This window comes from Lygodium microphyllum, chromosome 7 (genome assembly GCF_053477565.2).
Source record: "Lygodium microphyllum isolate KBCC chromosome 7, Lygodium_microphyllum_v1.1.10, whole genome shotgun sequence".
In the NCBI taxonomy this organism is placed as follows: domain Eukaryota; kingdom Viridiplantae; phylum Streptophyta; class Polypodiopsida; order Schizaeales; family Lygodiaceae; genus Lygodium; species Lygodium microphyllum.
This window is the reverse complement of record NC_141141.1, coordinates 130,631,932-130,646,128: the sequence shown is the minus strand read 5'-3', so window position 1 is coordinate 130,646,128 and position 14,197 is coordinate 130,631,932. Positions and strand designations below refer to the sequence as shown.

The following is a 14,197-nucleotide window of genomic DNA, read 5'->3' as shown; positions in this document are numbered from 1 at the left end:
ACGCAGGGCGACCACACAGGTCGTGGGGCTGATCTGGACAACATACAAAGAGCAATGGTCAAATGGGGCTTATTCACCCTTGCCCTGGAACTACATATATTAATGCATCTAAATTGGCCCTTATCAATTGCAGTCAGAGTGATCTCCAAGCCTTGGGCTACCAAGGCAAGGTGGTGCTTAAAGGCTCTCTTTTCAAGCACTTGGGCTATCCTTTGGGAGTGTGGGTTTCACCCAAAGTGCTAATAGATTGGATCTTCTCGAGCATTGTGGATAAGTTTGTGTATTTGAAATCACAAGCTTGGCCTTTCCACATAAGATTAAAAATAGCGCAGATAATCATGATACCAATGATTTTATATTACCTTCCCTTGCTCCCTTGGCTGAAGTCTCATTTATAGCAAATCACTCACCCATCCGGTTTTTGCTTTGGAAAAAGATTCTACTCAGATTGGGTATTTCATGGATCTCTTAGCACCATGTTTGCACTTCTAAAAGAATGGGTGTTGGAGCTATTTTGGATTAGGAGACGCATATGATTGCTCTTCATTTGGTCATAGTTCCAAACCTTGTGTGAGGGTAGGTAACCTTGAGACTCAAAGGCATCAGCCCCTGCCCCTGAGCTGCTCCCAGCTCTCATGCCTATGCTAGTCATTTCAGACTTATGTTTTTCCATGGGAAAGAATTTCCTAGAACTTGGCATCTACTAAAACCTCAAAGAGGAGTTTGAGGAGTGAAAATGGGAGTTACCTTGAAGGATTTTCCACAGCAGGTCATAGGCATACACTTTGGACTTCCAATGCTTAGCAAATTGCAAAGTCGGGTCCTACCGTGATCACCAAATTGTAGGGGTGGTTGTTGCATGACCGGGGGGAATGGGGTTTCCTCAGAGCAGTATGCTCACTCTGGAATCAATGCATACACCTCCAAATTCCTTGATGTTGCTCATTTATGGAAAGAGGACCGAGAAGGAAGGTCTAGCAAGGAGGGGAGAGAAGTCCAGGAGGAAAGGGGAGTTTGGAGGGAAGAGGGACAATGCTACATAGAAGTTAGACAGAGAAGTCCGGGTGCAAGAAATCCGAAGAAAGAGATATTTGGGAAGGGGTGAAGTCTAGACACAGAGAAGTCTGGGACAGAAGTTTGGGGAAGAGAAGTCTAGAGACAGAGACAAAGAAGTCTGGGGAAGAGGAGAAGTCTGGAGGAAAAAACAGAAAAGTCTAGGGAAGAGAAAAGTCTGGAGACAGGGCTAGATACAAGAAGTCCGAAGAAAGGAGGAGAGAGAAGTGAAGTCTAGGATGAAGGGGAAGATGAAGAGAAGTCTAGAGACAAGAATGAGAAGAGAAGGACAGAGACGCTTGAGTGGTGAGAGATGGAAGTACACAGATTTGCAAGAGCACGCTTCTATTAGCATAAAATGATTGCTTGATACACTAGTTGCCTTCCCCCTCTTTTTATAGCTGAACAGAGGGGAGAGCAAAAGATCTTCATACAATATCAATATCTTGAGACGGAGTGGTGGAGGAGGTTTTTTGTAGACTGTTGCCAAAAAATCTCTAGGTCAGGAGCTTGCGATCAGATCTAGTCTGCGTTCATAAGTCTCTAGACAAAAAGCCTGGACGAAAAAATCTCTGGTGGGGCAGTTCTTGAGATAGGTCCAGAACCACCCATGAAGGTCCAAGAAGTCTCCAGAGAAAGTCTAGTCTGGAGAAAAGTCGAATACTCTCTCAAGAGAAAAAACATAAGTCACTTGAGCACAATAGTAAAAGTAACCTACTTAACTATCTTGTACATGATAAAAGATTGTTCCTGTGCCATATACAAAGTGAGTACAGCTCCAACACTTGCTGCTATATACAAGTGTGAAATACAACTCAAAGCTCTCTTTTTTTCTGTACAAAAAAGATCAAGTGTGGTGTTCCCATGCGGTGTACAATGTCATTTTGAAAAGGCTCTATTTTATTACTCACATCCATATTTTTTGCAAATAGTGTGGGATGCATTCTTCTTTTCATACATCTCAATTCGGATATTTTCCCATTCATGGTAGGTTATGATACCTATCAAGCCCTTGTGTATACCTTGAGTTCCCTAGCAGACTCTCAAGCCAAGATAAACTGACAGATTCCCAACCACCCTAGCTCTAATATTTCAGAAGCCATAGATATTTGTTTATCATTCAACGCCACTTATCCAATGCAACCAAACAACCACCCCAGCATTGAAGTGGTAAACCAAACATAAGCAGATTGACTTGCTTTACAGCAGGAGCTATTGAAGCCAAATCTATCTTTCCAATGATCAAAACTTTCTAGCAATCTGCTGAGCAGAGCAACTACAAATGCCAACCTGGATCCAAGGCAATAAGTGACACATCTTTAACCACCTAGGTAAATCTAATATCATCCCTGTGGTCCAAATGTGGTTCCCTACTGATCCAAAAGCCCACTGATTTCCACCAGCTAAAATGGGTGCTTGCTGTTACTAACAAAATATTTCCAAAAAGGCACTAAAACATACACATCGCCTGTGTAGACAAATAGACTGCTGAGTCATCAGCCACCTCTGAGCAACAAGCCCTCGTCATTAGTAGGGGGAAACCCCAAGTTGTATATACGTGTAGTGGTGCCAACAGCCTTGTAACACAATGATCTCAAATCTCCCCGTGGAATCTGGATACTATGTAAGGAAAGGTTATCAAGTGAGGGCTAGAATTCCATATGAGACAATCTCATAATGAGGTCCACACTACATACTTCTGAAAAGGTGTTTGATGAAACTGACCTCTGCAACCACCAGATCCCTAGAGCTCTTCATTGTGTTGTCAAACATGGTACAGTACTGAAATAAATATGTACATGTAATGCAAGAAGAATTATTATATTTACAATTCACCATATGGAATTGGCAAATAGTCTTTTACCTGGCCTAGGAGTACCCAGGCAATGAACTCCTCTGGTGTGTGCAGTTCAGTTATCTTTCTCAATAAAGCTAGTGATTGACCAAAGAAATTCCTGTGCCAAGATAAACAGGATAGAGCCAGCAAACTCAAGAAATGCTCTGGATTTAGACTGATGGCCTCTCTAAAACACTCCTCTGCTTCACCATGGTCTCTGTGTTTCCCCTGAAAGAATATGGAAACTAAATTTCTCACTACAAATGCTTGCCATGAAAACCATTGTCAAGAGAGTTGTGAGACAGCGGCTGAGTGTCAGGATTTCTGCACATACCCTCATACAAAACAAACCATACTCAAGCCAAAGATCTGGGTTGACTTTATCCTGCAGGATTCTTTCCTTGTAACATCTTTGTGCAGATAAGACATCACCATCAACCTGTCAACCTATTAAAATATGATATTAGGACATTTTCAAATGATTCTATCTTTAACTAAACAAAATAAATACCTTGTAATTAGTATTGCAAGATTCTAGTGGCACCTGGGCACATACTTTTTGTAAACATTATTTATATGAAGCAAACATGTGTATGCTACTGTGTTTCCTGGCTTTAACTGTGCATACGGATCGGTATAGGACAAGGTGATGGCTCCTGACAATACGATCGCACAGATGTGGTTAGCTTAGGGTGTCAGAGGTATTTACGGCCTTGATGGTACCCTTGGACATGCAGGAGAGACTTGGGTACCCATCAAGGTGTTGTATGTGATCTGCAACAATTAAGGCGGCATTTATGGCATGGCAGTCGAGAATGGGCAGTGGTCCAAGTGGATTTGAAGCCTGCTTGAGGTTGGGACTTGAGCCTCCCATGGATTTGAGATGGTGGAGTGTTGGGTGCTCACAGGCTGTGGATTCTGAGCCTGTGCAGTTAGAAGCTGCAAGTGCTTCAGCATTGCAACATCCTGTAAATCAACCTTAGTTCACAATCTAAAGTTCTGTCTGCACATGCATGTGTGCATGTGCATGTACATGCTCTCCTCTTTCTGCAGTCAAATGGGTTCAGGATTTTGAATGTATGGTCATCAAGACAAAATGGGAGAAACAGAAAAAAGACAGCGTGTTGCCTTGAATAGTGAAGATTTCTGGAAGCCAAATTCAGCTGGTGGCTCAGATTGTATATGATGCACTTCATGAAGATTTTGTGGAAAGCCCAGCAAAATGGAGAGACCTTTTACCATCTTTTAAGTATAAAATCAAACTGCCCACAATTGTGATGCCTTCAAAGAAATATCTTGAAAGAGCGATTGTCATTTTCTTTCTGCACAAGATGCCTTCTGTGCAGGTGTTACACACTACGTGCAATCTGTTGTTGGTGGTCCTTTAGTTGGAAGGAATATATTCTGCAGCAGAGAGAAACATAAGCAATTGATGCTTGAGAAATCTCCGCTGATCTATGGCACTCAGCTAGTATATGTACTTGCATGGTCTCCAATGAAGGTTTATCGACCTCTTATTAGCTATCAATGTCATGTATGGATGGAAGTGGTTGATTTTCTTGAATGTTTTCAAGAACATTTGCCATGTATTGCTGCAAGTTTGGGTAAGGTGGATGGAATGTCCTTTGAGAACTTCGGGAATTTCTGCATAGTATGGGATACAAATAAAGATAAGTTTCCTGCAATATATATTGAGGTTGAGAATGTTAAATAGATGGGGTGCCTGTTACTTCAAGTTGAAAATAGATCAGTTTTTCTAGTGGATGTTTTGCATGTCACATATTTGGTCATGCATCTTCAGAATGTCCTCAGTTTTGCATCAGCTCCCTCGAAATGGAATTCCCCCAAATGACAATGTGTGCAAAGGCAAAGTGTATAGTCAAATGTGAAGCATCCTGTGACCAACTTGAAGCTGGAAAGATACAAAGATAAAGGGGAAGTATCACCTGCATCCTGTGAATTCCATTATTAATCTACAATCAAAGCACAAGGAACAGATGGTTGAGAATGGCTAGCAAGCCCCTAAGAAACCTCTTTCTTTTTGTAAAAATGTACTGCAATCTCATGACACTGCATTTGTAAATGTGGTCAATAATGTCTTGCTTTTGCATGATGAATTTGACGTCATGCAAGACAGCTGATATTTGGTTGTTTTGTACATAGGCAAACTTCATCCATTTTATATATAATGTTCAAACCTCCAGGAATATGTGTCATTGTACATAGTCTTTGCCATCGGAATAAGTAAAGGTTTTTTTGGCACTATACCCATATTCTATAGCTACAAATAGTTTGCATACAAAAGCACAATCAAAATGCATTGTTCGCAAGTTGTGTTTTAAAATCATTTTGGATGACGGGTGCTCTTCCAATGTCTTCTATATGGCAAGATGTTTAAATTTCAAGCATTATATGCTTTGCAAGCTTCTCAAGAAAGTCCTTGGCTGCAAATGGTTTTATTTTTTGAGATTTTATGATGCTCCAACATATTTTAATAATGCATCTAGGCACTCTCATATGTTGACTCTTGGAAGGAATTGTTGGTCTGAAACACTTGCTCTTCTGAATGCTCTAGTCCTATGGCAGCATGTGGATCTGCTCAATTGGCTTTGCTTTTCATCATAATACTCTATCATGTATGGACTCATTTGGATCATTGGTATATGCTACATGCAGATCCATATGTTGATCATGTGTAAACTATGGACAGATTGAGCTCAGTTGCTTGCTCCATTATTGTTGATTCTTTATCTCATAGACATCCATTGTTGGTGTATGATGTTTTCCATGTCGTGGTTCAAATAATGGTGGTTCTTGCATGAGTTGAGCACTATTGCCTCTAGTATTTTGTTAGTGATTTTGTTGCTTCTTTTGCTTTGATACACATTGCTATAGCTTTTTTTTGCAAATAAAATGTGGCTGATTATATTACTCAAAGAAACTGATTACAACGGAGTGCTCAAGCTCAACAGACTAGTTGGAGCTGATGCAGAAACACAAATACATCATGAATACAAGCCTCCCAGGGCAATCAACGGGGGATGGGGGCAAGAAGCCATGGAGGGGGGTATATCGCCATTTGGGGCTGCCTGCTTGCATCACGAAAAACAGGTCCTGGCCGCCCCAGGTATGCATGAAGTGACCACGCAGCTCCTGACGAGCCCTAGACTCGCCCTGCACCTGATCCCAACGGCCGCAGAGGGAGTGGATGATGGAGGTCCAGAGCTCTGCTAGGGTTGCCTCTGCTGAAAGTCTCTCTCCGCCGAAAGTCTCTTAACACCGCGCCTTCCAGATTTGCCATCCAGTAAGACTCCCTATGATCTCCCATACCCCAAAGCGGTCTGCTATGGGCTCCAGTACCTGGCGGATGGGTAGAGCCTCCAAACCGATCACTGCGCACGACCCTGCCTCAATGATGAATATCGTGTCCTGCATCCCGGCCTCATACAGAAGGTGACAGCCCTGGCTGACTGCCTACCAGTAGAAAGCTCCCCATGAGATACATCTAAGGCTAGGTGCTGTACAGCGAAGGATGCGGCATGCTCCTCTCCACACAAGCTGCGCCTCCTCACATGACCAAAGGCAGTGCTTTGGGGTTTCCGGAGGCTGCTGTGTGCAACGCTTACAACCTCTCTCCTTCTGCATCTAGGCAAGCCAACTTCCCACCACCAAGCCTCCATGTGCCACCAGCCATAAGAAATACAATACCCTCCTTGGCCTCCAGCTATCCCATAGGTGACGCCACAAGGTCCATTGGAATGGCTCCGTGATGCTGTGCTCCGCCCAGTGCCTGCTATGTGACGGCGCCCAATCCATATCCTCCTGCATCAGTACGTATTTGCCAATCCTAGCAGTGTACTCTAGGAACCTCGGTGGCTTCATGGCGACTGCAGTGGTCGGCCATAGCCACTCTTCTGGATCCCACTCCAGCTCATCAAGTGGTCTGCCCTCCCAGATCCAAAGGCGCCACTCCCTGAGCTCCTTCCAGAAAACATAGGGGTCCAATCGCCATGTCTTCCTGAAGGCCCAACATCCAAATCCTCCTCTATGAAAGGGCAGCTATCCCCTCATCCTACTGCCCTCTGTCAAGGGTCAGACGCCCCCCCTCCGGAACGGTGAAGAAAGTCCCTTGCGGGGCGCTGCCCACTCTACCTGCTACCTCTAGGGGGATGCCTGCTGGTGAAAACCTAGCGGGCCATACCTCCCCGGGCTCTATCGGCACTCATATCGGGAGAGCAAGCCACTCCGGAGGTATTTCTGCGTCTATCTCCCTTCGCCTCAACTCCACTCCTCTCTGGCAGCCTGAAACTCGCTGCAGCACCTCCTCGTCCGCCATCCTGTACACCTCCCACCATGTCCTAATGGTACGAACCGGGCCGGCCTCCCAACCAACCCACTGGATGTGGGGGCGCTCGCCAATCTGTGCCCCTTCCCGATCTTTGACCTGGGGATTCCAGATCACCAGCTGACGGTCTATCTCCTCCTAGTAGCTTGGGGGGCTCTAGATTAGGGCCTTACGGAGGCCCTGCCACACGCGGAGTAAGTTACGTAGGAAAGGTGATCTAGGGGGGGTGATTTGGGCTGGCGTGAACATCTATCCAGAAGTGAAAATCTCTTGGAAGGCCATCAGTAGGGGGTCCTTCACCCCTTCCCAGTAGGTAGTAAAGAAGGCCTTAGAGAGGCCATCCTCTCCTGGGCATTTCTGCCCGTCCTATGTATGGAAAGCCTCCTCTAGTTCCTTCTCTGTGAAGGGGGCTAGGAGGGGGGGTCCCATCTCCTCTATGACAAGGGACGGGATGTGATCCCAGACCTGCTGTCTACATCCCTGTCCTCTAGCTGAGGCTGTCTCCTGCTAGAAAAGGCGTCTGTAGTAATCAGTGGCAATCTCCATCACCTCGTCTGGGCTTGAACGAGTCCTCCCATATTGATCTCGAAGACTGCGTATCTGCTCTCCTGAGGTGCGAGGCTAGTGCACTTGGAAAAACTCCCTGCACATCGTGTCCCCCTTCCGCGCCCAAAAAGCTGCTGAGGTGCGGAAAGAGAACTTAGAGCGCTTGTCCTCTAGGCCAGCAATGGCTGCTCGCACTCGCACCTCTTGTGCGTGGAGGGTGGGGTCCCCTAGTGCCTCCTGTAGTAATCTCTGCGTGGTTGCAAGGTCCCGTCGGAGCGCTCTCTCCTCCTCCCAGCTCTGCTGCCTGGCCTGTATGGCTGCCTCTTGGCAGATTCTGCTCGACTCGGCTAAGACTTCTGCAACCTCCTCTACGATCCGGTCCCTCCTGCCCCACTCCCTAGTCCAGAGCTGCTCTATCTGTCTCGTCACCTCCTCCCTCCTATAGATCGAGTCAAGGATCCTACAAGATCAAGTGTCTAGGGCAGATGCTGGGGGATCTAGTGTCAGGAGAATCGAGCAGTGATCAAACAACGTGGTTCCCGCCAACTGCCCAATCTGGTCCCCCACAAGAGCCTCCCCACTCTCCCACATAAAACCTGTCCAACCGCTCTAGCAGGACTCCACCTAGCCGCCTATATCCCCAAGAGAAGTCCAGCAACCTCTCCCTCCTGTGGAAGGCAGAGTCTCTCTAGGCATCATATGCACCTACTGCCAATAGAAATACCTCCCATGCCTCCTGCTCCTCCCCAATCACGCCCTGATAGTTTCTGCCTCTGCCCTGCTAGTCCTCCAAAGCCTCCAGGTTGTTGAAGTCTCCTCCAACGATCTAGGAGTCCACCTCTGGGAGTCCATGCCCTAACCTCCATAGGGGCATAGACGTTGAGGACTCCAAGGCACGAGTCCCCAATTTCCAGTCTGATCCATAGAACCCTCCCTGCCACTATCGTCCCGTGATCTCGTACACAGGTGGTGAGACTCGAGCCAATAGAGGTGCATACGCCTCCACTCCTGCCGTGGGCACCTATGGCGTGCTCCCAATAAGTGTGCGAGCTGCCCGGGAGTACCTTTCCTACCCGTTGGGCCTGGGAGGGAGTGAGCTTGTGCTCCTGTAAAAGTAAAATGTCGATCCGTTCGGCAAGGGCAGGCTACAGCTCTTGCCGAACAATCAACTTCCTGAATCCATGTCCCCCACTGTAGTGGAGACTTCACATTCCAGGATGCAAGGTGTAAGCTCATGGGGAGACCTGCGACTGACCGAACAAGCATCTGTTCGGTGTGAAAGCCGCTGATGAGGATGAGAAACTATGGGGCATGCAAGTATGCTTTGCTGCAAGTCTAGACGGCGAACTCCAGTCCCCCCCATGGTCACCCTCGGCCGGACCATAGGGGTGATAGATGCTCCAGGTGGTACAATCAATGCATCTATCAGCCATGCTGAGAGTCGTGACTCCGTACACTGGTAGAAACGGGCCGCTTGTGCCAGGGGCCACTCGATCACATCCCTCGGAGCTCGCCACTGTGGAGGGGCTCGAAAGATAATGCTCAAGTGTGGGATCTCGACACCAGCCCACCAGTTAATGTCCATCATGCAACCAGGTCATTGTTGTGTAAACAGTGCTTGTCCTTCTTCTCCCATCCACTGGGAGATGTGGTCCGCCACCTGACTCTTCAACTCCTCCTCTATCTATGTCGCCGTCCAATCCCCTGAGTGAGAGGATTGAAAGAATAAAGAGTAGTTTTGTCCATCCGGAGGTGCTAATAGATGGATCTTGCCCCTCCTTGACATACTAACCACGAAGATCCCCAACTCTAGAGGTAGTGGGAACTCTCCGCGCTCCACAACTCTTAGATAGAACCACGGGCCCTGCGGAAAAACTCCTATGGCAACGACTGTGCCTGTCTTGGGAAGGTGTGACAGGCGGCAGGGGCAGATGAGTTGGTGGCTGTGTGGAAGGGGGAAGATTGCTGGTGCGAGGAGGATGTAGGCATGTGTGGCTCATCACCTCCTGTGGGACGAGCGGAAGCGGGTCTGGGGGGGATCACCTGAAACAGGTGCGGATCAGGGGGGTGCTCAACAAGCGAGATGGTGGGGGGGAAGAGGGTCGAAGGATGGTGGGATGGTCGGAAGTACGTGGCGGGTGTGGGGGGGCTGGTGGCCCTGGAAGGGGGGGACTGTGGGCCAAGGTAAGTGGGGGGAGCCTGGGAGGTGGTGGAGGGTGGGTGTGGGATCTCAGGTGGGGTAGTCTGTGGCGCGAGTGGTGGTTGTGGGGGACTGCAGTCTTGCCGGGTGGGACGCGGGCAGGGGGGGCTGCGGAGTGCTCTACCGAGGGGGCTTTGTTCAAAGTTGAGAGAGAGAGAGAGAGACAAGGAAACTCCATTGTCATGAACCTTCATGTTCCATAGCTTTCTTCCATTATTCTTTTCTAACTAAGTAACACACTCAACAAAGATAAAGTGACCTAGTGTAAGTGTAGACTAGACAGACTAACTCTAGTCAGGTCACTAAATGACTACTAACCCGACTTATTTAATGTAGTCACATGTAGACAACTGCACACTCTAGCTGTCATAGATATCGGTCATAGATAAAGACACACTAACGGTGAGCTTGATTTCTAACACTCCCCCTCAAGCTCAAAACAAAACTCAAATCATCTGCATCACTCCAAGTAGCTGTCTAAAGTGAATGAACTTATCTTTACCAAGTGATTTGGTAAAGATGTCTGCTACCTGGTCTCCAGTCTTCACATGTTTCAAGTCAATCTGATCTGCTAAAACCATTTCCCTGATAAAATGGTAGTGAACCTCAATGTGTTTCGATCTTGCATGATAAACAGGATTGCTTGCTAACATGACACTGCTCAAATTGTCACAATACAGCTTGACTTTGGTGTCCAAGTGTACTCCCAAGTCATTCAGCAACTTCTGTAACCACTTAGCTTCACAGGCCGCTAAGGCCGCACCACGATACTCTGCTTCCGTACTGGACAATGCAATTGTAGGCTGTTTCTTACTCTACCAACTGATCATGCTACTACCCAATCCAAATGCATAGCCGTTGGTTGACCTCCTGTCATACGTGCAACCAGCCCAGTCAGCATCAATGTACCCCATCAAGTCAAGGGGTTTCCCATATGCATAAAACAGCCCATGATCTGTGGTACTCTTTACATATCTCAGAATTCTCCTGACTGCATCCAAGTGTGGTTTGCGAGGCTTCTGCATGAACTAACTGATCAGCCCCACAGCATAACTCAAGTCAGGTCTAGTGATCGTGAGATAGATCAAGCTGCCTACCATCTGTCTATACATAGTAACATTCTCAATCTCTGTCCCAACATCAATCTGCAGCTTGACATTCTGCTCTAAAGGCGTATCCATAGGCTTGCAATCAGCCATACCATATTTCTGTAACATGTCATGAGCATACTGCTTCTGTAGCAGCCATATACCTTGAGGTGTAGAGACAACCTCAATCCCCAAAAAATATTTCAGCTCTCCAAGGTCCTTGACCTTAAACTTAGCCTGTAAACATGTCTTTATTTCAGCAATCCCATTTTCATCATCTCCTGTAATGATTAAGTCATCAACATAGACAACTAGGAAAACATAGCCACTATCTGTCTTATTCACAAACAGACTATGATCAGCATCTCCCAATCGAAAACCATGTTGCTGCAAATAACTGCTGATGCGAGCATTCCATGCTCTGGGTGCCTGTTTCAGCCCATATAATGCCTTTTTCAGCCAACATACATGTGCTGGAAATTCTGGATGCACATAGCCTTCAGGCTGTTCCATGTAAACCTCTTCCTGTAATTCTCCATTGAGAAAGGTATTCTTTACGTCCATCTGCCATAGTTTCCAGCCTCTAGCTGCTGCCAAAGCAATCACAGTTCTAACTGTAGTCATCTTTGCTACAAGGCTGAAAGTCTCCTCATAATCAAGACCATACTGCTGCGCATACCCTTTTGCAACCAGCCTGGCCTTGTATCTTTCCAATGATCCATCTGATTTACATTTCACCTTATATACCCACTTGCATCCAATAGGTGTTTTGCCCTCAGGCAACTGTACCAAATCCCATGTACCATTTTCAGCCAAAGCTGAATATTCCTCATCCATAGCAGCATGCCAATTCTCATCTGCAACTGCCTCATCAAACTTACTTGGTTCTCTAAAACCTGTTACTTTCGTCATATAACCATAATGACGGGCTGAATATCTAGTGTAAGTATACCTGTCAATAGGTCGTCTAACCCTCTCTAATCTCCTGAGCTATGGCTCACTTTGAGCTTGCCTCTCATGAGGCGGCACATAACGGCTCTGCCTAGCACCTGGCGTCATAATAGACGGAATCCCCAATTCAATGTCTAAGCTATCACTACTAGATGAATCATAACCTGCAGTGAGTGGACCTGTTACATCTTCAAAAACCTTTTCTTTTCCCTTATCTGTTCTCCCCCTCACTGACATATCCTTGTCAGTGGATGCAATAGTGCGACTTCGCAATTGTCCTGTCCAAGGACTCCTGTAGATGATACATCACCTGTCTGACCACTCATGGAAGTACTCTCTGCAGGAGTATTTTCAGCATGACTCATACTGGGTGAGCCATCAGTGGCACTGCAACAGGATTCCCATACCAGGATGCTAACTCATCAAATACCACATCTCTGCTTATGAGTGTCTCATGCGAAGAAGGTACATAACACTTATAAGCTTTCCGTTCCTGTGCATATCCTATAAACACACTTTTCACTGCCTTAGGATCCAATTTCTTTCTCTTCTCATCCGGTATATGTACATATGCAATGCTGCCAAATACCTTTAAGTGCGAAATATCAAGTTTATGACCATACAGCCGCTCATACGGAGTGACATCATGAATCCCTGCTGTAGGGGTTCGATTCAGCACATAGACAGCAGTCATCACTGCTTCAGCCCAAAAACCATTTGGCAGACATTTTTCATTCAGCCTAGCTCTAGCTGACTCCATCAAAATCCTGTTTTTCCTCTCTGCAACACTGTTTTGCTGCGGTATATAACTACATGTGAGCTGTCTTCTGATCCCATATTTAGTAAGATACCTGTCAAAGTAATTTGAGACATATTCACCTCCTCCATCTGATCTCAAGCATGATATGTAACAGCCCAATTCATTTTCAGCATGCTTCTTGAAGTCTTTGAATGCATCAAACACATCATCCTTATGCTTCAAAATATAAAGCCAAGTGTACCTGCTGAAATCATCAATGAATGAGACATAATACCGTGCACCGCCAAAAGAAGCATTATGTGAAGGACCCCAGACATCAGAGTGCACCAACTGTAAAGGCCTAGTGCTGTTTTTACATGTCTCATGAAAGGAAACCGTGCCTGCTTCCCAAGCTGACATACAGGGCATACATGACCAAAATCATTATACTTGAATTTAGGTAATCCAAGTACTACTTCCTTCTGCTGCATAGATTTCAGCTTTTGTACATTGACATGTCCAATCCGCTTGTGCCAAATCTCTACATCTCGAATGGCACTCTCATCATGAGCAAACATGGCTGCCTTAAGTCCCGGAATGGTTGCATCCAATGTAAACATCCTGCCATCCCTTCTGCCCTTGGCAATTAACTTGCAGCCATTTCCATACTCCTCAATGAAACACCCATCTTTGTTAAAACTCACTTGCAAATTCTGTTCTGCCATTTGACCCACAGACAACAGATTCTTTGTTATGGTCGGTACATGTAATACATCATGCAGGCCTTTCTTCTTGCCATCAGGCATCATAATAGGAACAATCCCTTTATGCTTTATGTCATGTTGGGTGTCATCCCTAGTACATACATGACCATGTGTACCTGCAACCATCTCATCAAACCACTCTCCATGCGGTGTCATGTGGTTTGACGCTCCAGAGTCAATGTACCATCTGTCATCTCTATCATGTCTCGATGCATTTCTGGATACATGCTGCATGGCAAAGAGTCTGTCAACTGGCTCATCATGAGCACCACTGGAAGATCCATAGTGCCCATGCTGTCTGCCCTTTGCCTTCATATCTCCCTGCTTCTTGTAACAATCCTTTGCAATATGCCCATATCGGCCACAACAATGGCAATCCTTGTCCCTGTTGGACTGATCAGATGACTGCCATGAACCAGAACCACCACCTCTACCTCGGGGTGATCTCCCCCTGCCTCTAAACCCGCCAGATCCACGCTGGCCTTGTGTATCTGCACCATGCCAATTACTCTGCTGCTGCTGCTGTCCATAAGCATTACGAGTGTCACCACGACCTCGAAATGAACCACGACCTCTAGATCCTCTACCACGCTGGCTAGAGTATAACACAATGTCTCTACTCTGAGATGCACTGGAACCTGTATTCAAACCAAGTTTGACTTCCTCATGCAGCA

General features: G+C 46.4%; 1 protein-coding gene and 1 long non-coding RNA gene across 3 annotated transcripts in view; one reads left to right on the top strand and one right to left on the bottom strand.

Moving 5' to 3' along the window:
• Positions 1-5,067, top strand: part of LOC148033957 (uncharacterized) — an 88,567-nt gene extending 83,500 nt beyond the window's left edge. Inside the window, exon 3 of the long non-coding RNA XR_015691395.1 lies at positions 3,531-5,067. This is a non-coding gene — a long non-coding RNA (uncharacterized LOC148033957). The remainder of the gene's footprint in view (positions 1-3,530) is intronic.
• Positions 1-14,197, bottom strand: part of LOC148033956 (cilia- and flagella-associated protein 70-like) — a 173,696-nt gene that overhangs the window by 78,725 nt on the left and 80,774 nt on the right. For both annotated transcript variants that reach the window (XM_087681937.1, XM_087681938.1), the window contains exons 4-5: positions 3,225-3,329; positions 2,918-3,118 (exon numbers count right to left, since the gene is read on the bottom strand). In XM_087681937.1, coding sequence (XP_087538063.1) covers positions 2,918-3,118; positions 3,225-3,329 — 306 coding nt within the window. The remainder of the gene's footprint in view (positions 1-2,917; positions 3,119-3,224; positions 3,330-14,197) is intronic.